The 26014-nt window shown below is 41.1% G+C and overlaps 2 protein-coding genes, 2 non-coding genes and 1 pseudogene across 5 annotated transcripts in view; 3 read left to right on the plus strand and 2 right to left on the minus strand.

The window, feature by feature from the left end:
- Nucleotides 1-1458: 1458 nt before the first annotated feature.
- Nucleotides 1459-1556, minus strand: LOC136146192 (small nucleolar RNA SNORD116; annotated as a pseudogene).
- A 2136-nt stretch (nucleotides 1557-3692) lies between these two features.
- On the plus strand, nucleotides 3693-8266 carry RPS3A (ribosomal protein S3A). The gene is made up of 6 exons (XM_065903968.1): nucleotides 3693-3819; nucleotides 4458-4561; nucleotides 4926-5113; nucleotides 7068-7276; nucleotides 7789-7898; nucleotides 8099-8266. The coding sequence occupies exons 1-6, from the start codon at nucleotides 3758-3760 to the stop codon at nucleotides 8218-8220; spliced, it is 795 nt and encodes a 264-aa protein (XP_065760040.1). The 5' UTR covers nucleotides 3693-3757; the 3' UTR covers nucleotides 8221-8266.
- On the plus strand, nucleotides 6364-6430 carry LOC136146186 (small nucleolar RNA SNORD73). The gene has a single exon (XR_010658919.1). It is a non-coding gene; the product is annotated as a small nucleolar RNA SNORD73 (small nucleolar RNA).
- Nucleotides 7524-7592, plus strand: LOC136146187 (small nucleolar RNA SNORD73). Its single transcript, XR_010658920.1, has one exon. It is a non-coding gene; the product is annotated as a small nucleolar RNA SNORD73 (small nucleolar RNA).
- A 15796-nt stretch (nucleotides 8267-24062) lies between the features above and the next one.
- The window catches only part of SH3D19 (SH3 domain containing 19), a 79781-nt gene continuing 77829 nt past the window's right edge, over nucleotides 24063-26014 (minus strand). For both annotated transcript variants that reach the window (XM_065903932.1, XM_065903931.1), the window contains exon 20: nucleotides 24063-25737. In XM_065903932.1, the coding sequence (XP_065760004.1) occupies nucleotides 25621-25737 (117 nt within the window). In that variant the 3' untranslated portion in view covers nucleotides 24063-25620. The remainder of the gene's footprint in view (nucleotides 25738-26014) is intronic.

Raw genomic sequence — 26014 nt, forward strand, 5'->3', positions numbered from 1 at the left:
CAGATCAGTCACAGACGGAAAGAGAATAAAGTAATATTGACACTTTACTGTTGCTGTTCAGTCACTGAGTCGTGTCCAACCCTTTGCAAACTTGTGGACTCCAGCACACCAGGTTTCCCTGTCCTTCACTATCTCCCAGAGTTTGCTCAAACTCATGTCCATTGTGTTGATGATGCCATCTAACCATCTCATTCTCTCTTGCCCCCTTCTCCTCCTGCTCTCAATCTTTCCCAGCATCAGGGTCTTTTCCAATGAGTCGGCTCTTCACTTCAGGTGACCAAAGTATTGGAGCTTCAGCACAAGTCCTTACAATAAAAATTCAGGATTTATTTCCTCTAGGATTGACTGATTTGAACTCCTTACAGTCCAGAGGACTCTCAAGAGTCTTCTCCAGCACCAGAATTCAAAAATATCAATTCTGCAGTGCTCAGCCTTCTTTATGCTGCTGCTGCTAAGTCACTTCAGTCGTGTCTGACTCTGTGCGACCCCACAGACGGCAGCCCACCAGGCTCTGCCGTCCCTGGGATTCTCCAGGCAAGAACACTGGAATAGGTTGCCATTTTCTCCTCCAATGCATGAAAGTGAAAAGTGAAAGTGAAGTCGCTCAGTCGTGTCAGACTCTTAGCGACCCCATGGCCTGCAGCCCACCAGGCTCCTCCGTCCATGGGATTTTCCAGGCAAGAGTACTGGAATGGGTTGCCATTGCCTTCTACGCAGCCTTCTTTATGGTCCAACCCTTTTTTTTTAGGTCCAACTCATATCCGTACTAGTTGTTTACTAGGCTTGCTATATCGACAGCTTTTGTTCCATTTTATTTCATCTGAATTTTGAAATTCCTAGATAGTTGAGACCCAATAAACTCATTCACACCTCTCATGCTATCATTTAATTGATATATTTTAATTAAAATTGATGATTGCACCATACAAGACAACAGTGTCAGAGAAATACAATTTTTAAAAAGCTTTCATTACAAGGCAAAGTTGACGACTGAAATTTGTACCTCTGACAAATCCTTCAGGTGCCGGTGTCTCCAGAATAAACTAGACACAGCTGACTTCATTAATGACTCCCCTGTGACTCTTGCACTCTTGGGCAGAAAGAGGAATCAGTTTGGGAAGAAAGCAAGTTCAATTTTTATTCTGACTTGCAGGTTGATAAAATTTTCCATTGGGAAATTTTTAAACCAGCGAAGTGCCACCTATGAAGTAAACTTAGTAAAGGCAACTGTCAAATATAGAATTAATGGTTTATTAGACTCAGTACCATATTTGGAAGGACTCACTGATTTCCACTGATCACTAGTAGTCTTGAATCTGTGATGAGACAAGAAAAATAAGGTCTGTAGAGTTTTTCATTAAGCTGATTTAGAGTACGAGTTCTTTATGAATTTTTAGAAAGTTTTATTTTTATTTTATTTTGGGGGTCAAAATAGAATTTTTTTTTTTTTTTTTTTTTGGACTTCAGTTTCGATGAGGAGACGGTAGTGAGTTCTCACTCATGTTGTTCAGATTTTCCAAGGAATGCAAAATAGAATTTTTAAGTGAAATGAGGCCAATAGAAAATGGCAGTTGTTTTTGGTTTTGTTTCATAGATTGGTGAAAATTTTAAATTGTTGTCATGTTGATTCCCCAAATTATTTTGAAAATCTAAATTGATCCTCAAAGTTCAAAAGACTGGGACCATCACCAATGTTGTCTACTATTATTTATTCATCCAGCAAACATTATGAGGGCCCACTATGTGCAAAAAAATGGCCACAAATAAAATGACTGCACTGCAAGCCGTCCTGCTTACAGTAAGAAAGCGACACATTTACCAGTAGTTACTAACAAGTTAAGTAGTGTTAGTTCTTCTGGGAACAGATGTGAGGGAAGGCTTGTCTGTCGGGGGAATTAATCTCTTAGTGAAAGAAGAAAGCTGCCTTGAAAATGAGGCTTCCCTAGTGGCTCAGGGGTAAAGAATCTACCTGCCACAAAGGAGAAGCGGGTCCCTGGGTTGGAAAGATCCCCTGGAGAAGGAAATGGCAACCTACTCCAGCATTCTTGCCATAGACAGAGCATTCTGGCAGGCTACAGTGCATGGAGTCACAAAGAGTTGACGCCACTTAGTGACTGAGCACATTCACATGACTTGAAAATGCACAGGTATTTGATGAGGGAAAAGGAATGGAGGCAAGAGAAATCTTACTCCAAGGAATTTTAAATAGCTCTAAATGTCCAGAGCTGGGGTATCCACTAAAGACAAAGGTAGTGTGAGAATGAAAACAGAGGTAACTCAAGATAAAAGAGATTTTGTTGGCTAAGCTAAGGACTTTTTTTGCGATTACAGTAAAGAACCTGCCTGCCAATGCAACAGACTTAAGAGATGTGGGTTTGATCCCTGGATCGCAAGAGCCCCTGGAGGAGGGCATAGCAACCCACTCCATTATTCCTGCCTGAGGAATCCCATGGACAGAGGAGCCTGGTAGGCTACAGTCTATAGGGTCGCAAAGAGTCGGACACGACTGAATCGACTTAAAACACCCACAAGGACTTTTTAAAAAAATAATTGTGATAAAAACACAATATAAAAGTTATCATTTTAACCATATTTAAGTGTACAGTTCAGTAGCGTTAAGTATATTCATACTGTTGTGAACTAAGCTGGCTAGGATTGGAGATTTAGGAAGACTGTTTTAGAAAGTAAGGGTCACAGGAGGTAAGGGATGTAGGCTTGAAGGACTGGAAGGGATTAAAGGACTTGAAGGCTTGTGGGAGTGATGTGACTCCAGCCAGGTTTCTCCCTTGGTAGCAGAGATTCTTGCCAGAGGGGAACTCAACACACCACTGGCTGAGTACCAAGCCTACCTGGGCCAGCTTTTCAGGGACTGATTACACATTTGAAGCTAGCAGACCATATCCAGCCAGGAGGAACTTCCTTATCCCCTGCAACTGAAACTTTTCCCGAAAAATCAAAGTATCTGGAAACACTGCAACCATAGTCCCTCATACTCTCAGGGAAACAATGAGAACTCACGCCACTGGAACAAACAACCCCCCCCCCCCCCACACACACACACACACAAACCCATCGCTCCTAAAACACCTTTTTAATCAATGTATAAGAAATTTATAGAAAAGTCCACTAGTGTACAGCTTGATGGATGCTCACAAGGCGAACGTACTCCATTAACCAGCAGCTTTCAGTAACAAGCAAAACATAACCAGTACCTTCGATGTTACACTTAATCTTAATCCTACGAGGTAGATCACACTACTGCCACCATCTCAAATACGAGGAAGTACAGACAAGTCACAAGGCTAAATATTATTATTGAAACTAGCATAGGAACCTAGGACCTGCTGTCTAATCCCGAATCCCACAGGTTTGGGGTTTGAGAAGAAACAGCCTTGAAATGATACGGTGAGTTCAGCTTCGATTGACGCTGAGTGAGCGTCCGCTTCCAAGGAAACCTACTTCCGGACTTCAGAGCCTCGGAAACCATCATTACCAGGACTCCGCACCTCAGATTACCAGCGCCAGCACTTCCGGAGCTCGGCCTCTCAAGTAGCGGCCGCGGCATTCTGCACAGCCTCCCCACACAGGAGGGCGCTGTCACAGGCACACTCGGACGCTTGCCTCTCTCTGTTGTCGCGATATTCTTGAGGACGGAAGAGCGTAATGTCGAAGGTCACGTAGACAGCGCGTCCCGCCCCGCACGCCTAAGTTCTCGCGCGAATTGCACTTCCGCCCTTTTGGCTCTCTGAGCTGCACCATGGCGGTTGGCAAGAACAAGCGCCTCACGAAAGGAGGCAAAAAGGGAGCCAAGAAGAAAGTGTAAGTGGCAACTATCGCGGCCTCCGCTTTGGGGGACCCCTACCGGAGTCGGCGAGCGGCTTCGGAGCCGCAGAGTAAGCCGGATGGCGAGGATTCTAGTTGGATTACGCTGGCGGTGCGGGGTTGGTAAACCGAACCGCGGCCCGGCGGCGGCGGGTGCTGCTTTGAGGGGGTGGACTGTTTTTCCCCCTGGCCTTCTGGGCCTAACGCGCGCCCCTTTTGAGTCAGGTTTCTGTCGCGAGTCGGACAGGAATTGTGGGATCATGGGCTTCGTAAATTCCTTTCTAAGATCTGGAGATGTGAAAGGCACTTTTGTGGTTCACTCAGGACCCCGCGCCTCTCAGCTGCTTGGGCCGGGTGGAAGCTAGCACGAGGTCCTAAAGCGTGCGGGTTACCAGTGTGTGTCTTCACGAAATAGTAAAAGTGAAGTGACATTGCTTGTCCGGAGGCAGTGTTGGTATGGTGGGAGGACCGATGGTGTGGGGAGAGAGTATATGTTCGTGGCATAATTAATTGAGCTAGATTTACGTGTGCGCCTCTAACGTCGCTGAGAAGAATTTAGCCTTTTGAAGTAATTAGAATGAGGAAAGTTCAAAACAATTACGTGATTTAAAACTTAAGCATGTTTTTAAATCCAGGGTTGACCCATTTTCTAAAAAAGATTGGTATGATGTGAAAGCACCAGCTATGTTCAATATAAGGAATATTGGGAAAACATTGGTCACGAGAACTCAAGGAACCAGTGAGTATCTTATTCTTCGTTGTTTTTCTTCCATTGAGACATGCCTGTATCTTGGTCTACTGTCTGTTCTGTGATGGGATATTTAAGGAAATGTCAGGTTTTGATTGCGACTTTGGCCCCATTGGGGACTGTTTGTCCTAGTGCACTTGTGGAAGCAAGATGGTACTTTTAAGAATTACCAGTAAAATGGGCATGGTTAGTTTTGAGCTTTTAATAAGCACTGTCAGTAGTCATTGGTGACCATATGGATTTAGTTAACAAACGTTAAGGTCTTTATAATTTTCTTAGTGCTTGAACATTAACTTAGCTGGCTTGACGTTGCTTATGTTGTTCCTAACGTTAACAATTGATTTTTGTTTTATAGAAATCGCGTCTGATGGCCTCAAAGGTCGTGTTTTTGAAGTGAGTCTTGCTGATCTGCAGAATGATGAAGTAGCATTTAGAAAATTCAAGCTAATTACTGAGGATGTTCAGGGCAAAAACTGCCTGACTAATTTTCATGGTATGGATCTTACCCGTGACAAAATGTGCTCCATGGTCAAAAAATGGCAGGTGAGGAGAAAATGCATGGTGCTGCAGTGTGCATGGTCAAAGCTGTCCTGATTTACTGTCAGGACGGAGCGTCTTGTGCAGTTGTAGTGTAGATTCTGTTTAAGTCTGATGTCTTCTCGCTGCCATTGGGTGTGGACTTGAGCGTGAGCAGCAGCCGTGGTGTTCAGTTGCTCAGTTGTCCCCACACTCTCTGACCTGTGGACTGAGCTGGAAAAGCTCCTGTCTCTGGGATTTCCCAGGCAAGAATAGTAAAATGGGTAGCCATTTCTTTCTCCAGGGGATCTTCCCATCCAGAGATCCAACCTGTGTCTCCTGCATTGCAGCTGCATTCTTTACCAATAAGCCACCCAGGAAGCCCTTAAACTGAGTTCAGGATTTAATATTGGATTATCATCAAAGTTTTTTTGCTGCATGAATTAGCACAGGTTTGCAGTTTTGGCTTTGCCTGTCCTCAGAACACCTTTGAACTTCAAAATCTTGTGAATTTTATCATGAGAGGGGGGACTGGGCTAGTTTTGATTGTCTGTTGTACTATACAATAGGAGAGGCAGAGCCTCTGGAGTGAGATTGAAATTTGGTTACCCTTTCCCAGTTATAGTCTCTGAAAAGTAAGTTTAGTCCAATCCAGTCTCTTAGTCCTGTCCAACTCTTTGCGACCCCATGGACTGCAGCACGCCAGGCTTCCCTGTCCATCACCAACTCCTGGAGCTTGCTCAAACTCATGCCCATCAAGTCAATGATGCCAAAACTATCTCATCCTCTGCTGTCGCCTTCTTTTCCAGTGAGTCAGTTCTTCACATCAGGTGGCCAAAGTATTGGAGTTTGTGCTTCAACATCAGTCCTTCCAATGAATATCCAGGATTGATTTCCTTTAGGATGGACTGGTTGGCTCTCCTTGCAGTCCAGAGGACTCTCAAGAGTCTTTTGCAACACCACAGTTTAAAAGCATTTCTTTGGTGTTTAGCCTTCTTTGTGGTCCAACTCTCACATCCATACATGACTACTGGAAAAACCATAGCTTTGACTAGATGGACTTTTATTGGTTTAAAAAGTAACTTACAGCTTGCTAAGCCTTGGTTTTTTTAAATGTAGGTAAGAATATTAGCTCATGGAATCAGGATGAAATAAAAGATCCATGTAAGCATGCTTTGTACAGAACTTGTTAACAGAGCATTTACTACAAGTTAGTTTTAACTACAGGAAATAATGTCATTAGTTCAGATACCATTTGGGAATGTTTTGTGTGTGGGAATGAATGATGACAAAATGTTTCGGTCCCAAATGATATAATGATTATACCGTTACATTTCTGACATTCCCCTAAGGATTTATAGTTGTATTTCTGGAGGTATTTTAAGATTTTTCACTATGATTGCATTATATTCATTTTTTAAAGTAAGGCATAAAATTTAGAAAATGCAAAGAGGGCAAATCTTTTCGAATTTAGGTAGTGTTAAGACTATGGATTTTTTAAGATTGTTTTAGCCATGAAATTGAATCCTTTGTGACTTTGGTTTGGAACATAAAGGATATTTTAAAGTATATGTGTTTAGTGTTATTACATTAGATGTCAGTATTGTAGAGTCTCTTAGAACCCATTTTTTGTTTACTTGCAGAGTTAAAAAATTGATTGGAGGAGGAGCAGATTGTTAAAGGCTAGCATGTGTATGTAAAAGAGGGGATTCTTTGCAGATAGTGATAATGAGGCTAGAGGAGCTACCTGGAGGAGGGGGGAAAGACAGCCAGAGGACTCAATATTTATTAGGTCTGGAAGAGAATAAGAATTGGTAAGTTCACTTCAAGGACATTAACTCTGTGAATTAGCCCATTTATATTATATTTGATATTGTGTAACGAATACGTGACCTTCCACTTTTTTAAAATTGGGATTTGAGGGATAAAAATGGATAACTTTTAAGTCTGGTATAACTGACAGTGTCATTTTTTTCACTAGACCATGATTGAAGCTCACGTTGATGTCAAGACTACAGATGGTTACTTGCTTCGTCTGTTCTGTGTGGGTTTTACTAAAAAGCGCAACAATCAGATCCGGAAGACCTCTTACGCCCAGCACCAACAGGTGCGCCAGATCCGTAAGAAGATGATGGAGATCATGACCCGAGAGGTGCAGACAAACGACTTGAAAGAGGTGGTGAATAAATTGTAAGTGTTTTCCTTACAGTACAACCCTCAAATAAGGAAAAGCATGTGAGACAAGGTGCGGTCAGAACTGTGTTTAAATTCTATGAAACTGTCTAGCTGCATCTCTTGAAATGAAACCATGTTAAGTGTCCAGTAAATGTTGCTTGATGGTTTCTCGTTTGGGCAGTTAGTGAGACTTGAAGCTCAGGGCCCATCTTTGCCTTAGAAAATACACTGAGTTGACAAACCTTTCACAATTAAGTATGGGAATAAATGATGATAAATGTTTCGGTCCCATATGATGTCTGATGATAAAACTTAACATTTTTCTGATGTTCCCATGCAGTTGCTTAGAGCTGTGTTTGGAAAAGGCATAAGGTTTGGATTCAGAAGACTCAATTGCCGATTTTGCTACTCAGTAGCTGTATAATTCAAATTATTTAACCATCACCTATGACAGGGCAATAACAGAATGAGGATAATTGTGGATTAAATGAAGTGTAGGTTTATTCTAACTTATTGCTGGTTTACAGGATTCCAGATAGCATTGGAAAAGACATAGAAAAGGCCTGCCAATCTATTTATCCGCTCCATGATGTCTTCGTTAGAAAAGTAAAAATGCTGAAGAAGCCCAAATTTGAATGTAAGTGAAGTCAGGGGATTTCTGAAAGAAAATTGTGTAGAAAAGTAGAAAAATATAATGTTTCCTCGTTTCTTTTTTTTCTTTTTTGAGGCCAGATGTTACTTTTTTCCCTCCTGTCTTCCCTGTATAGTATTATAGAGTACTGATAATATGTTTCAAGATATGGTAGGCTGTAACAATTTTAATTTTCTCCTTTTCAGTGGGAAAACTCATGGAGCTACATGGTGAAGGTAGTAGTTCTGGAAAAGCTACTGGGGACGAGACAGGTGCTAAAGTTGAACGAGCTGATGGATACGAACCACCAGTCCAAGAATCGGTTTAAAATGCAGACTCTTAATGGTGACAAATAAAAGATCTTATTTGTGGTATTTTTTCCTTGATCATTCTTTTTAAATAATCTGACAGCTTGTTTAAGATGTTCTGATTTGTGGTGAAGTTTTCTTACCTTTTATGTGTATTTTATGTTTTTAGTTACTACGTAGCTGAGAAAGGGTAAGATCTATTTTAAGCAGGAACAGTCTGGAAGTATTATAGATAGTGAATAAAAGGAAACCCTTTGTTTACATGGTTGAAGTTTTGAAAGTGAAAGTCACTCAGTCATATCTGACTCTTTGGCAAGAATACTGGAGTGGGTTACCATACCCTTTAGGGATCATCCCAACCCAGGGATTGAACCCAGGTCTCCTGCATTGGCGGCAGAGTCTTTACCATCTGAGCCATGAGGGAAGCCAAGGTGGTTCTCAAATCTCTGAAAGTCTTATTAAAACATTTCAGGGCCTTGCTTCCAGGATTTCTGATGTTGTAGTTCTAGGATGAAGTCTGCAGTTTGCAAGTTTTCAGGTGATACTGGTGACAAGGAACCACACTTTGTGAACCACCGTCGTAAACCGCACAGTGGGAAGAAAAGAGCTTATTGCCATTTAGGTTTTTCTGGGTTTGTCTTTTAAAAATACAAATGCTGTCTTCTGTACTCTAGAGGTAAATCCCCCACTGAAAACCTTAATGGTCAAGCTGCAGTTGGCTAGACAAGTGGAGAAACTGGTTATTGGTTTCCTGTTAAGTGGGCATTTGTCTGCTATCCAGTATTTCCTAGTCACTCACCCATTCTGTTCTATACCGTCTCCGCTCAGACCTCTGGTTTTGCATTCTCAGTTCAGCTGACAGCCTTGCTTCTTGAGAATAAGAACCTCAGAAATCCTGTTATTTCCACCTGCCTCATGCTGGGAAAGACTGAAGGCAAAAGGAGGAAGGAGGTGGCAGCGGTTGAGAGATGGATACCATCACTGACTCGTTGGGATCTGAGCAAATTCTGGAAGATAGCGAAGGACAGACACGCTTGGTGTGCTGTAGTCCATGGGGTCACAGAGTCAGACACAGAAGCCTCAGATTCTACCCTCTGTTCTTGGCTCCATCAGTTCTCACCTTTTTCATTCCTCTGCCCTTTGAGATACATCCCTATTCAAACTTAGAGCAAAGCTTGAAAGAGTTAACTATATTTCTTGCACGTAATTTTACTTTTCTTGCTTGAATCTGTCGCAGTTGGGCTTTTCTCTGACACTTTTTCTTACACACCACCCTTAAGGAAGCTGTTGCTGTCAGGATCAACAGATGTCATTGCTAAGCCAGTGGTTGGTTCACCCTTGGCTTTCCTTTTACTCCTGTAACAGGATGACTGACAGTTGATTTTCTCATGTTTCTTAACTGTCTCCTGGAATTGGCCCTCAGACTTTCCCTCCCATGTTGCTGGCTGCTGTTTGCTAGCTTGTTTCAGGCCTCAGTGTTGGAGAGCCCCAGTCCTTTTATGTTTACCAATATTCTTTCTAAAAGTCTTACTCAATTTTTTGGTTTTAAATAAACTGACTCAGAATTTTACCTTTTTTGAACTCCAGGTTTGTCCCTCCAACCCCCAACTTAATGTAGATAGGCATTTAACATGTCTAAAATTGTATGACTGAACAACTTCACCCATCCTATGTTACTTTTTACAATTTATTTTCTAAGGAAAATACTTACTTGGCTGCATCAGGTCTTAGTTACGGCAAATAGGCTCAGTGATTGAGGTGCATGGACTTAGCTGCTTCATGGCATCTTAGTTCCCTAACCAGGATCGAACCCGGGTTACCTGCATTGCACAGAGGATTCTTAACCACTAAAATGCCAGGGAAGTCCCCCCATCCTGTTTTAGACCAAAGTAAGTCCTCTGGTCATCGATTCACAGTTCATTCAGAAGAAATTTGGCAGTCCAGTGGTGAGGTCTGTGTTTTCAGTGCCAAGGATATAAGTTTTTAATAAAGAAGAAACTATCTGGAATCTAACCATTTCTTACAGCCTCCATTTCTGTCACTTGGAGGAAGTCATTACCAGCCTGTGCTAGGAATTGGTTGTGTTCAGTTACTCAGTCGTGCCCGACTTACCCCACAGACCGCAGTACACCAGGCTTCTCTGTCCTTCACCATCTGGAGCTTGCTCAAACTCCTGTCCGTTGAGTCTGTGATGCCATCCAACCATTTCCTCTGTCATCCCATTCTCCTGCCTTCAATCAGGGTCTTATGAACTGGCTCTTCACATTAGGTGGCCAAAGTATTGGAGCTTCAGCATCAGTCCAAATGAATATTCAGGATTGATTTCCTTTAGGATTGACTGGTTTGATCTTGCAGTCCAAGGGATTCTTGAAGAGTCTTCTGCATCACCAATTTAAAAGCATCAATTCTTTGGTGTTAGCCTTCTTTATGGTCCAACTCTCAAATCCATACATGACTACTGGAAAAACCGTAGCTTTGACTATATGGACCTTATGTTGGTAAAGTAATGTCTTTGCTTTTTAATATGCTGTCTAGGTTTGTCATAGCTTTTCTTTTCTTTCTTTCTTTTTTTGTCATAGCTTTTCTTCCAAGGAGCAAGTCTCTCTTTAATTTTGTGGCTGCAGTCACCACCTATAGTGATTTTTGGAGCCCAAGAAAGTAAAGTCTGTCATTATTTCCATTGTTTCCCCGTCTGTTTGCCATGAAGTGATGGGACCAGTTGCCACAATCTTTGTTTTTTGAATGTTGAGTTTTAGGCTAACATTTTCATTCTTCTCTCACTATCATCAAGAGGCTCTTTAGTTTCTCTTTGCTTTCTGCCATTAGGGTGGTGTCATCTGCATATCTGAGGGTATTGATGATTCTCTCGGGAATGTTGATTCCAACTTGTGCTTCATTCAGCCTGGCATTTCACAGGATGTACTCTGCATAGAAGTTAAATAAGCAGGGTGACAATATACAGCCTTGACCTACTACTTTCCTATTTGGAACCAGTCTGCTGCTCCATGTCTACTTCTAACTTGCTTCCTGACCTGCATACAGGTTTCTCAGGAGACCGGTCAGTGGTCTGGTATTCCGATCTCTTTAAGAATTTTTCAGTTTGTTGATCCATACTGTTGTTGTGCCAAAGGCTTTGGCACAGTCAATAACGCAGAAATAGATGTTTTTTTGGAACTCTCTTGCTCTTTTGATGATCCAATGGATGTTGGCAGTTTGATCTCTGGTTTCTCTGCCTTTTCTAAATCCAGCTTGAACATCTGGAAGTTCACGGTTCATGTACTGTTAAAGCCTGGCTTGGAGAATTTTGAGCATTACTTTGCTAGCGTGTGAGATGAGTGCAATTGTGTGGTATTTTGAACATTCTTTGGCATTGCCTTTCTTTGGGATTGGAATGAATATTGACCTTTTCCAGTCCTGTGGCCACTGCTGAGTTTTCCAAATTTGCCGGCATTTTGAATGCAGCACTTTAACAGCATCATCGTTGAGGATTTTAAATAGCTCAGCTGTAATTCCATCACCTCCATTAGCTTTGTTTCTTGTGATGCTGCTTACGGCCCACTTGACTCCTCACTCCAGGATGTCTGGCTCTATGTGAGTGATCACACCATCATAGTTATCTGGGTCATTAAGATTTTGTGTGTAGTTCTGTGTATTCTTGCCACCTTGTTAATATTTTCTGCTTCTGTCAGGTCCATACCATTTCTCTCCTTTATTGTGCTCCTCTTTGCATGAAATGTTCCCTTGGTATCTCTTTAATTTTCCTGAGGAAATCTCTAGTCTTAAATTGTTTTCCTCTATTTCTTTGCATTGTTCACTTAGGACTGTATCTCTCCTTGCTGCTCTTTGGAACTCTCAGTCAGATGGGTATATCTTTTTTCCTTTGCCTTTTGCTTCTCTTTTCTCAGCTATTTTTAAGGCCTTATACAGACATTTGCCTTTTTGCATTTCTCTTTCTTGGGGATGGTTTTAATCACCGTCTCCTGTACAATGTCATGTACCTCCGTCCCTAGTTCTTCAGGCACTCTGTATCTGATCTAACCCCTTGAAAATATTTGTCACTTGCATTGTATAATCGTAAGGGATTTGATTTAGATCATAGCTGAATGGTCTAATGGTGTTCCCTACTTTATTCAGTTTAAGTCTGAATTTTGCAATAAGGAGTTCATGATCTGAGTCAGGCAGCCCCTGGTCTTGTTCTATGGTGCTTCTCCATCTTTGCAAAGAATGTAGTCAGTCTGATTTCAGTATTGGCCATCTGGTGATGTCCATGTGTAGAGTCAGCTCCTGTGTTACTGGAAGAGGGTGTTTGCTGTGATCATGCATCCTCCTGGCAGAACTCTGCCAAGAGCTAGCCTTTCCCCTGCTTCATTCTGTGCTCCAAGGCCAAACCTGCCTGTTACTCCAGGTTATCTCTTGACTTCCTACTTTTGCATTCTAGTCCCCTATAATGAAAAGGGTATCTTTTAGTTCTAGAAAGTGTTGTAGGTCTTCATAGAACCATTCAACTTCAGCTGCTTCGGCATTATTGGCTGGGGCATAGACTTCAATTTCTGTGACATCAGATGGTTTGCCTTGGAAACAAAGATCATTCTGTTGCTTTTGAAATTGCACCAAACCAAGTACTGCATTTCAGATTCCTCACTTAAATGGCCCCAAAGCTTATACTTTTACCTCTTAAATCAGTCGGTCCTGCTGGTACGTTCATCCCTGTCTTTCAGTCCTTTCCCTCTTATTTTTCTATAGTTTTAACTTCTGGCTACTAGGAAAATTCCATGTGGACAGCTTTTTTGGGGGGAGGAAGGTAGAGTCTGGCTCACTGCTACACTCTCCAGTCCCTTGAAGTTCAGTATTTTTTGAATAAAGGAATGAATGGCATTCCTTTACTGAAGAAGCAAATGTTCTTAGTAGAGAACAGTTGTAGACTTGGGTCTGAAGTGACAGGTGCTTCCTTTCCAAGGTAGAAGTTGGGAGTTGAGTCTACAGGGTGATCATTCAAGGTGGGGGCCAGGAGTGGAGAAGTGGTGGCTTGCTGCTTCATGCTGAATATCGAGTAAGATGATACAGCCGATGAAGCTCCAGTCTGCTTCAGCTCTGAGGAGGGCTTGGCATGGTTCTCCTTTAGAAGGGTTCATTTGAAAACGCTTCCAAAAATGTTTTTTAGATATGTCAAGGCATGACTGAAATAGGAAAACTATCTTGATTTGAAACTGGCTCTGGCTTTAATGTGTACAGTTGAGCAGCACCATTAATTTGAGAGAAGACTGCCAAGGGAGTACGCTAGATTATTGGAGTGAGCCTAATTATACAAGTTCTGAAATGCAGAAGTTTGAGGCAGAAGTGGTTGTAATTACAGTGTGAAGACTGCCCAGCGTTGCTGCATCCTCTTTGAGGATGGAGAAAGGGCCATGGGCCAGGGAAAGAGAATGGCTTGTAACAGCTGGAAAAGGCAAGGAAGTTCTCAGGGGCACACTGGCTGATAGACTATCCCATCATTATCCCACATGGCATGCATAAGCCTCAAAATAACACCGCCAATTTATTGAACAGTTTCAAACGTTTTTAGCACATGGTCCACTACATCTGTAGTACTGTGTAAACACCGCTTGAGCACCTGGCCAGAACTTTTCCCTCAGCTCTTATGTAGTCTCAGCGCCACACAGTCTCAATGCCCACTCCCAGTCAAGCTGACGGCTCTGGAGTTTTTTTGCTGAAGCTTCTTTTTTGGTTGATTGCTCAGGAAGTTCATTTTCTGAGTTCCTGTATGAATACAGTTTGTCATTTGCTTTATACGTGAAAGTCACTTGTATTGGATCTAAAATCCTCAGCTTACTCTTTTGAGCATCTTAATTATATTACTTCTGTTTTCTTCTGGCATAAAGCATTGCTAATGCAAGTCTGATGATAATTTTCTTTCCCTTGCAAGTCACCTTCTGGTTTTGGCTAAAAGCCCAAATTTGTTGTTTATTCAAAGTCAAATAACTTTATAAAATACTTCTTGGTAACAGTCTGATAGAATAGTCTCAGGTATGCAGCATAGGCATACCTTGGAGATACTGTGAGTTTGGTTCAAGACCACCTCAATAAGGTGAATAATACAACAGTAAGTCTCGGGAATTTTTTGGTTTCCCAGTGCATGTAAGAGTTACATCATCATTTAAGTGTACAATAGCACTGTCTTTAAAAAAAATACATACATTAATTTAAAAATACTTCATTGCTAAAAGATGCTGAACATCATATGAGTCTTTTGCTGGTAGAGGCTTTGAAATATTGCAAGAATTGCCAAAGTATGACACAGGTAGGAATGAGCGAGTGTCGTTAACTGCTCAACAGAGTGCAGTCAGACTGAATGGTTCACCTACACTCCATATAGTTTCAACAGGTTTTTTTTTGTAGTGTAAACTGCCTACAGTAGTTGTTAGCATTTCTCCTGTTTTCTTATTTGTTTTTTTACAGGACCTTTGTCTGTAACCTTCTGGCAGCTGTTGTCAGCTCTAACCATCCATGCTCTGTGTTCTTGTATGTTGGGCTGTATTTCTGTAAGACAAGGGTTGACTAATTACTCCCCATGGTATAAATATGGCCAGTTTCTGTTTTTGAATAGCTTACAAGCTAAGAATGGCCTTTCAGTTTTTAATATGGCTGAAAAAAAGTATTTCACTATGTGGGGAAATTATGTGAAATTCAAATTCCAGCATCCATAAGTAAAGTTTTATTGGAACCCAGTCACATTCGTTTATCTTCATGTGTTGTCAGTTGCTGCTGATTGCACTACAGTGGCAGAGCTGAGGTCTTGGCGATGGAGCATACATGGTACTCATCAGCTTGCAGTTCGCTGCAACTCGCAGTGACTGACTAACTCCACAATTTGAGTGCCACACCTATCACGTGTAAAAAACATCTTCAAAGATGGCAATATATAAAATCTCAATTGCAAGTCAATAGTAACAGGTGAATCAATTTTTTTTCTTGCATATGCAGATGAACATTTAAAATAGTACTTCAAATAAACTGGACAACCATCAAGTGTTCAAATTGTGAAGAAATAGTTGAAAACCTGGACTGCAAGCTGCCAGGTGAATTGCTTTTTAATGATGCAGAATCACTTTGAACCCTAATTAGGTGGGATGTTAACACCCCACCACAAAGAAGGATCTGTATTACAGAAAAAAATATTCAACGAGCATCATAGTTTGACTTCATTAACAGAAGTTCTAGAGATTTGTTTCCTGTCCTAATGCTTACATAGGAAGGAAGCGAAAGTTGCTCAGTTAACTGGTTAACACTTACACCCCTAAACATGAGGTCGACTGCCTGAAGGGAGGCCTGACTCTGGGAACTGGAGACAGTCTATCCATCAGTAAAGAGACCTACCTGGTCAGGTAAAAATAGTGTTCTCTGGGATGCACCAGCCTCAGAAACTCTTGAAAAATTGTTTCCCACCCCGTTATCTGAAGCACAGCTGGTGCTTCAAAGGGACAGTCACTTAAGAGACCCTTGACTGCCTGGACCCGAGTCACGGTGGCTCAGCTGGGTAAAAGGTAATGGCATGCACTGTGCTGTGGCTGGCTAGCTGCAGTAACAGCTATGCAGAGGCAGAGAGGTGGTCCCTGCTCAGCAGATCTGGGCATGCCAACTCCTGTGCTGAGTGGGGCTTTTGCTCATGGCATATCATCTGGCTTGCCACTTGAAAGACTCTTCAGACCAATTAAAACACCCCTCTTAAAGGCTGTATGTTGTGGGAACAAGTTGTGGCTCCGGGTTGGACAGGGTTACTCAGGTAGTGAAGTGAAAGTTGCTCAGTCGTGTCGGACTCAGCAACCCCATGGACTATACAGTCCATGGAATTCTCCAGGCCAGAATGCTGGAGTGGGTAGTCTTTCCCTTCTCCAGCGGATCTTCCCAATCCAGGGATGGAACCCAGGTCTCCCGCATTGCAGGCGGATTCTTTACCGGCTGAGCCACCAGGGAAGCCCTACTCAGGTAGATGTCTGTGGAAAAGGCCAGTTCTCTGATGTGACCCAGGAGAACCCTCACACATGGCTACATGTCCACCATCATGGGCTGTGCACACAATAGATCTTCCTCGTGCATGACACGCTCGGACTCCTCTCAAGTTGGTCTGTTTGTCTTGATGTGGTTGGGGCCAAATCACACGGGCTGACTACTGACAGACTACACCAGTCCTTTGGTCACCTTTCCGGGCAGCTGCTGGCGCCTCAGCACTACTGAGGCATTTTTAGGTTACAACAGTGCTGTCTCAGTCCAATCAGCTGGCTGGCCACACAGCTGCAGCACTTGAAGCTAAAATGCCACATGTATCATGTTCTTAGTTTTCCGGACCACTTGCAGTCTCACTATGGGGCACTTTTTGTCACAAAGGCTACCTGGCAGATTTGCTATTTAACAGCTGCCTGCTCTCCATGGATATTTAGCATAGCTGAGCATTAAAAAGCTTTCTGACTACTCCCCTCGTCCAGTTCTACATACCTGATTGGGTCACAGACTATGGCGATCCCCCTAAAAGGATCATCTCGGTTGCCTCCTGGGTGATGATCAGAAAGTCTGGGTGACAGTAGGGATACCTGGGGGAAATACGAAATTATAGGTACAGATTTTGTGGCAGCGGAGGGAAGACAACAACCTTGGCATCTGGGAGGAAAACAAAGGAGGGAGGGAAGGAATAATTAATGCACTATGATCCGGAGAGCATCGTTTCTCAACTGGGCCTACTGGTATTTCAGGCTGGACAATTCATACTTGTGATGAGCAGTCCTGTGCCGTGTCGGATGTTTAGCGGTACTGCCGGCCTCTACTCACTAGATGCCAGGAGCATCTTTCCCCAATTTGTGACAGAAATGTTTTCAGACACTGTCAAATGTCCCATGGGACAAAATTTCCCGCAATTGAGAACCACTACCCTTGATCCAGGGCTTCCCTTGTGGCTCAGCTGGTAAAGGACTGCCTGCAATATGGGAGACCTGGGTTCGATCCCTGGGTTGGGATGATCCCCTGGAGAAGGGAAAGGCTACCCACTCCAGTATTCTGGCCTAGAGAATTCCACGGACAGTCCATGGGGTCACTAAGAGTCGGACACAACGGAGCGACTTCCACTCACTCACCCTTGATCCAAAATTGCTATCTGGGTCAAGTGGCTTGCGTGTGTGCTCAGGTGCTAAGTCATGTCTGACTCTTTGTGACCCCATGGACTGTAGCCCGCCAGGCTCCTCTGTCCATGGGATTTCCCAGGCAAAAATACTGCAGTGGGTTGCCATTTCCTTCTCCAGGGGATCTTTCCGACCCAGGGATGGAACCCACATCTCCTGCATTGCAAGCAGATTCTTTACCCCCTGAGCCACCTGGGATCAAGTGGCAGCTGCAGCTAACAATCTGACTTGCCACTGGGCTTGTCATAAACAGAACGATTAATGTAGAGCCTGTGCCTGGTGCCATCAACAGTAGCTCCCAAATGCAAACATTTACAAATGTACCCAGAATAACACAATCTTGATTCAGTCTGGCTGATCACATGCTTTTTTACAATGGAAAATTTTTTACAATGGAAATATTTAATATTATGGTCAGGGGTATTACATAGTGATTTGATATTTGCATATATTATGAAATGATCACCACAATAAGTTACTATCCCCCAAAGTTATTACAATATTGACCATATTCCTTATCCTGTATATTACATTGGTTTATCTACTTTATAACTGGAGGTTTCTACCCTTTAATCTCCTTCACCTATTCTGCTCCACCCCTCCTGGGAAACCACAGAAAACTAGTTTGTTTTCTGTATCTGTAAGTCTGTGGTTTGTTTCTTATATTCCACTTAAAAGTAAAACCATGTTTATCTCTTGACTTATTTCACTTAGCATAATACCCTCTACATTCATCCATGTTGCCACAAATAGCAAGATTTTTTTAATGTCTAATATTCCACTATATAATGTCTAATATTCCACTATATATATATATGTATATATATATTATATATATATACACACACACACACACATATATACATACACCACATCTTCTTTATCGATCCTCTATTGTAAAAATGCTGCAATGAACACTGGTACATGTATCTTTTCAAATTTGTAAATACCTGGAAATGAATTGTGGGATTATACAGCAGTTCTGTTTTCAACTTTTTCAGGAAACTTCATACTGTTTTCATAGTGGCTGAACCTACTGACAATCCTACCAGCAATGCATGAGGGTTTCCTTTTCTCCACATCCCCAAAACCTATTTGTCTTTTTGATGAAAGCCATTCTGACAGGTGTGAGGTGTGGTTTTGATATGCACTTCCCTAACAATTTGATATGCATTTCCCTAACAGCGTTTTATGAGAAACACTAGGCTGGATGAAGCACAAGTCAGAATCAAGAATCGCAGAGTCAGACACGACCAAGTGATCGAACTGAACTGAACTCAACAACAATTAGTGATGCTTAGCATCTTTCATGTGTCTATTGACCATCTGTATGTCTTCTTTGGGAAAATGTCTATTCAGATCCTCTGCTTAAAAATTGGCTTATTTGTTTGATGTGTTGTATGAGTTTTGTATATATTTTGAATGCTGTTGTTATCAGTAGCTAAGTCGTGTCTGACTCTTTGCAACCCCATGGTCACATGCCAGGCTTCCCTGTCCTCCACTATCTCCTGGAGTTTGCTCAAGTTCATGTCCATTGAGTTGGTGGTGCTATCTAACCATCTCATCCTCTGCCACCCTCTTCTCCTTTCGCCTTCAACCTTTCCCAGCATCAGGGTCTTTTCCAATAAGCTGGCTCTTCACATCAGGTGGCCAAAGTATTGGAGCTTCAGGTTTAGCATCTGTCCTTCCAATGAATATTCAGGGTTGACTTCCTTTAGGATTGATTGGTTTCATCTCCTTGGAAGTCCACAGGACTTTCAGGAGTCTTCTCTAGCACTAGCATTTGAAAGCATCAATTCCTCAGTGCTCAGCCTTTTTTATGGTCCAATTCTCACATCCGTACACAACTACTGATAAAAACAGCTTTGACTATACAGACATTTGTTGGCAAAGGGATGTCATCGCTTCTTAATACACTGTCTAGGTTTGTCATAGTTTTCCTTCCAAGAAGCAAGTGTCTTCAAGTTTCATGGCTTCAGTCACCGTCCACAGTGATATTAGAGCCCAAGAAAAGAAAATCTGTCACTCACTGTTTCTACTTTTTGTCCTTCTATTTGCTATGTAGTGATGTGATCAGATACCATGATCTTAGTTTTCTTAACGTTAAGTTTCAAGCCAGCTTTTTCACTCTCCTCTTTCACCCTCATCAAGAGGTTCTTTAGTTCCCCTTTGCTTTCTGCCATTAGAGTGGCATCATCTGCATATCTGAGGTTGGTATTTCTCCTGGCAATCTTGATTCCAGCTTGTGATTCATCCAGCCTGGCATTCTGCATGACGTAGAACAGGGTGACATAGACAACCTTGTTGCATTCCTTTCCCAATTTTGCAAAAGTCTGTTGTTTCATGTAAGGTTCTAACTGTTGCTTCTTGACATGCACACAGGTTTCTCAGGAGATGGGGTATTCCCATCTCTGTAAGGATTTTCCATAGCTTGTTGTGATCCACATGGTTAAAAGCTTTAGTGCAGTCAATGAAGCAGTAGATTTTTTTTTGGAATTCCCTTGCTCTATGAGCCAATGAATGTTGGCAATTTGATCTCTGGTTCCTCTGCCTTTTCTAAATCCAGCTTGTACATCTGGAAGTCCTCGGTACACATACTATTGAAGCCTAGCTTGAAGGATTTTGAGCATAACCTTACTAGTATGGAATATGAGCGCAATTGTCTGGTAGTTTGAACATTCTTTGGGATTGCCCTTCTTTGGGACTGGAATGAAAACTGACCTTTCCCAGTCCTGTGGCATCAGCGGAGTTTTCCAAATTTGGTGGCATATTGAGCACAGCACTTTCAAAGCATCATCTTTTAGGATTTGAAATAGCTCAGCTGGAGTTCCATCACCTCCACTAGCTTTGTTCGTAGTGATGCTTCCTAAGGCCCACTTGACTTCACACTCTATACTGTCTGGCTATGGATGAGTGAGCACGAGACTGGGATACGCCAGGTTACCCAGTCATTAAGACCTTTTTCGTATGGTTCTGTGTACTCTTGCCCCCTCTCCGTATTCTCTTCTGCTTCTATTAGGCCCTCAATGTTTCCGGTAAGGACCAGATATTTTCCATTATTTTCCCATTCAATAGGCTGCCTGTTTGTTTTGTTCATGGTTTCCCTTGCTGTGCAAGAGCTTTTTAGATTGATGTTGTCCCATTTATTGTGGCTTTTATTTCCCTTGCTTGAGGAGATGGATCCAAAAAAATACTGCTAAGACCAACATCAAAGAGCATACGGTCTATGTTTTCTTCTGAGAGAAGTTTTATGGTGTCAGGTCTCACATTTAGGTCTCTAATCCATTTTGAACTTATTTTTGTATATGGAATGAGAACATAGTCCAGCTTGTTTTGCACTTAGCTGTTCAGTTTTCCTGACACTATTTATTGAAGACGTCATGTTTTTCTCCACTGTATTGTTGCTGACTGTGACATAAATTAATCATCTGCGTAAGTGTGGGTTTGTTTCTGGGCTGTCTATTCTGTTCCATTGATCTATGTGTCTGTTTTTGTGCCAGTTACATACTGTTTTGATGACTGTAGCTTTGAAAAGTAGTTTGAAATTGGGGAGTGTGATACCTCTAGCTTTGTTCTTTCTCCATATTTTGATTAGAGTATTTTGTGTTTACATACAATTTTTAGAATTATTTTTTTCTAGCTCTTTGAAAGATGCCTTTGATATTTTGCTACAGATTGTGCTGAATCTGCAGATTGTCTTGGGCTGTATGGTCATTTTAACAATATGAATTCTTCCAATCCATGAGCATGGTATATATTTCAATTTGTATCGTCATTTTCTGCCATCAATGTCTTATAGTTTCCAGAGTATGAGTCTTTTACCTCTTTGGTCAGATTTATTCCTAGGTATTTTATTCCTTTTGATGCAACTGCAAATAGGATTGTTTTCTTAATTTCTCTGGTAGTTCATTATTCATGTATTGAAATACAACAGATTTCTATAATATTAATTTTGTATCCTGCAACTTAACTGAATTCTTTTATTAGTCCTAACACATTTTTGGTTGTCTCTTAATGATTTTTCATATATAAAATCATGTCATCTGCAGACAGGTTTACTTTTTTTTCCTTTCTAATTTGGGTTTCTTTTATGTCTTTTTAAAATTTATTTTCATTTATTTATTTTTATCTGATTGCTGTGGCTAGGACTTCCAATGCATTAAGATTGTCAGTCAATTCCTGCTAAAAAAAGAGAGACAGAGGCTTCCCTGGTGCTCCAGTGAATAAGAACCCAACTGCCAATGAAGGAGACACAGGTTTGATCCCTGGTCCAAGGAAGAACCCACAAGCCTTGGGGCAGCTGAGCCCTCACACCACAACTGCTGAGCTCACACTCAGAGCCCGGGAGCACAGCTGCTGAGCCTATGCGCCTGGAGTCCGCAGTCTGTAACACGAGACGCCACTGCAGTGAGAAGCCCGTGCACCTCAACGAAGGGTAGCCCCTGCTTGCTGCAACTGGAGAAAGCCTGTGGGCAGCAACAGAGACTCAGCACAGCCAATAAATACATACATTAACTTTTTAAAAAGAGGATAGAAAACCCGGGGGTAATTCTCCTTTCTGAATGATGAATCTGAATTATTCTCCTGAAAAAAATTTCATTGAGTTATTGCCTAATTTGTAGTATTTAAAGAAAAATAATCCATGGTGTACATACAATTAAGATTTCTTAAAAATAAATCCAGAATGTGTCCCAGACTTAAATATAAACTTATTAGTTATAAGCAATTGAGTTGATCTATTAGAGTCCAAAATACTGAAACATTTGTGCTCCATGTGTATAAAAATCTCAGTTTAAGCCTGCCCTGCTGTTGCCAAGAGCACAGCCCTACAGACGCAGATCTTTTCAAGATCTGATGTTCCAGGCATTCAAATATTTCCTATTAAACAGAAAAAGGAGTCCCCATTAATGGATCAATCCATGTTTGAGTTTTTAGGTAACATCAATATAAATAGCCTACATAAAATTGAGAAGCTCAACACAAATCTTTATTTCTTTTTCAAAGAAATAAATTCAAGGTTTTATTCTCTGTAACTTATTCTAGTCATAAGTATTACACTCAAGAAGTTATAGTTGTTTTTTTTTTTTTATAATAAACCAATTCTACTTATTTAACTACTAAAAAAGAAATGTATCACTTTAGCACAACAAATACAAAAAGTTCTGAATCAGGACTCAGTAGAGATACGTTTTGCTTTAGGCTCTGTCATACCTGTATGAGCTTAAGCAAATCATTTGACCTCTGCAGGTTGAGCTCTGATGGGCAGACTTCCGTGGTTTAACAGGATGAAACTGCAATTAGGTAAAAGGCCCCTAGATGGTGGTGGTGTTCCGAGTTAGGCTTTGTATTTCCCCTCAACCCCAAAATTACAGTGAAGCATAAAGGAGTAGGTTAGAAAATTATTTCCTATTTAGTTCTGAGAAAATTCACTGCTAAGGATTCAACTAATGACATTCAAAATAGCACTTAATTATGAATCATATGGTCCAGTTACATTTGATATTAATTAAAAGAAATATACCATGAATGATTATATTAATACCAAATATATCTTTGTAATTAGCCTATATCATCAGTATTTCTCTAGGTGTATTTATCTAAGCTTAAGAAGCTGAACAAAAACTAAACAATTATTGTTAAGAGTATTGATGCATAACAACCCTATAGAAAAATAAATTTTTTTTCAAATGCCAGTTCTAACAAATTTTGATAAATGTACTGATTTTTTTTCATAATGAATATTTCAGACTATTAAAAACCTATGATTCCCATAAGCACAAATGACATTAACCGCCCCTCCCTAGTCACATAAACTAGAGCATCTTTTGAAGAAATCTGCTGTCTTTTAGTGTTCAAAAGGGTAAGAATTAAATGACTTCTCTAGTTTAACCCACCAAAGAAAAACGATTTGGAGATCCTAGTCTGTGGTGGCTTAGATGAACAATATTAGGTTTTCAACTAAAATTCCTGAAAAGAGCAAGAATACATTTCTATTTCTCCACTGTGAAATTCACTGAGTATAAAAGTCACGTTCAATCAATATACAGAAGAAAAATTACCTATGAAAACCTACACCATGCTACATTTTTACTTCTCATCAGTTGAGTAGGTAATAAATGACAAAAAATGTAGCATGATGAAGTGGAAGACATATAACTGCATATTTTGTTTCAACAAAGATTTTTTTGTCAATAAGTTAAAGAGGAAAGATATTTGGATCATAGTGGCTCCAAGATAGTATCACTATTACATGAAAGTTACCCCATCCATCCATCCAACCAACCAACCAACCAACCAACAAACAAACCTCTATTGAGCCTATATGGTGCAAACGGCTAGAGATAAAAAGATAAGATATCATCTCCACTCTCAAAACCTCAGTCCAGTATTCATGAGAAAAGGACTTTGAAAAGTTTGTTCAGTTTATTATAGTGTCAAGTAGATATACACCTATTGCACTTACCATTCTGCTGACAGAGGCCAAAATTTAAGAGGAATGCTTTTCTCCAATAAAGCTAGGTTTTCCTGATTTTCAATATAAGATGTTAAGATTACACAGGCAAAGAAATATACCTCATGCCCTATCCCCGTCCCCCCGAGTCTCACCTTCCTGCCGTTATACAAGTTTGCTGCAAATAGGAATTTAGTTGAGACAATGCTTTAAGCCATCCACTTTTTATGAAATTACTCTTGAGTGGTATTTGACCAGTTTTCTTTATTCCATCTTCTGTACCCAAAACATGTTAAAAAAAAACAAACAAAAAACAGCTCCCATAGCTCAAAATCAATTGTAACCATATAATGGGAAATGAACTTTAATCAAAGACAAGGTAAGTCTCTCCTCCCTTACAGAATCCCACATGGTGTTCACATAATGGTTTCATCACTTAACTGCCTAACTTTTTGGACAATGGAAACAACAACAAAAGCAGAAAGGCGGCCCAGCATATGAAAATCTTCTCAAAAACAGAAGAAAGTTATGAACATTGTTGGGAAAGTGTTTTACATTTCCAATGAAATTCTATTCCATTGATCTGTTTGAAAGATTGTCTTCAACCAATATATTTGGCTTCAGCCCAGAAGCTGTAATTGATTCAGTCTCACAATGAACCACTTTTTAGCTCTAAGACTTTTATCTTAAGCCTGGAGTGCATAACAATAGATAGCAGGAAAGTGGTTTTTACTTACTCTAAAAACTGCAGGGATGAGCTAGGGGGAAAAAAACAACCCTGAAAGTATTAGCCTTCAGATTCTCAAATTATTTTTAGCTCTGATTATATTTGGAGGAATGTGCTGGGGGTTTGGCATTGTTTCCCACCTTAACAGTTGCTCTGTATTCTGAGATATATGTATGTGATTCATAATGTACCACTGTTACAAGACACAGCTTTAATATGTTACTGGGGAAACGCAAAGAAAAGGAACTTTTCTTTGAGTACCAGTAATTGTCAAAAGAATGATTACAGAATCAGAAAATGTGCTTTATAATAACCCTGTTAACATAAAGTATACACAGAGGAAAGAAATAAGTACTGCAGGTATGTGAAAGAGTTAGTTATATTAGCAAGGCTTTTCAGGGTGGTTTTGGTTCTTATGACCAAGATGCATCAAACTTTAACCACTTTCAGACGCTGGGACAAAGGGGAAACATCTGGCAACACAGGAGCATTTGGCGACTGTGAGCTGATTCACGACAGGCTCACCAAGGCCCCACCAGCCAGTGAACTACTCCCTTCTGAAACAAGGCTTGCCCTGGTCATAAGGATACTGCTCTCAAGCTGTGAGAATTAATTTGAATGTCAAAAATGAAATTTAGGTTACCAACCATCGCCTGAGAGTTACAGCATGTAGAATAACACATGTCCTCTTTTAAAACCGAAGTGAAAAATGAAGGAGCACGGTTAATTCACTTGTGCTGATGAACACAGCCGTCCCAGTGCAGGGTTCGCTTCTGAGCGTCCCGATGCTGCCCTGTCGCCAGACGCTCTGCCGGGGGAAGGGCCCGCCTGCCTTGCTCCTGCTTGATGTCCTCCTTGGTAGAAACGGGCGCATGCGTTTCCATGCGCCCGCTTCTAATGCGAATGAAAGCTAACTACAAAATCAAGATGTTTTCTGCTTTCAGAAAATTCTAGTATACCGTATACAGCATCGATATTTCTTTCAGTTTAAAAAAATAGTGCAAAAACATATCTGATAGTCAAAGTGAGAGTTCAAGTGAGTTTCTGTGCCAGGGGGCACAGTCAAGCATCACCTTTAGCTAACTTGTAAAAACTGAATGTACGCTTTGGGAAATATTCCAGATCTTCCCATCAGTTCTCCACTCATCCAGTCATCATCGACAGATTCCAGCTCTGTTATTACGTCTCCAGCCTGTAGGAAAACAGGAATTGGAAATAATGGTTAAGTGTCTGTTGAGTGTACACATGTTAAGCTGCTTCTCTTCCTCAAACCCCACTCCTCTGCCATTGTCGCCTTTGTTGCGTTTCCTGGCTGTATTTTGTGCCCCTCAAATTCACCACTCCTAATCTAAAATTCTTCTTTAATAAATAAAAATACAAGCTAACATAAATATATATATATATAAATTTTTCCCCAAATAACAAGTACTTATCAGGCACCCACTACGTGTCAGACACTCTTCTAGGCA

Source organism: Muntiacus reevesi, chromosome 13 (assembly GCF_963930625.1).
Source record: "Muntiacus reevesi chromosome 13, mMunRee1.1, whole genome shotgun sequence".
Classification (NCBI taxonomy): Eukaryota; Metazoa; Chordata; class Mammalia; order Artiodactyla; family Cervidae; genus Muntiacus; species Muntiacus reevesi.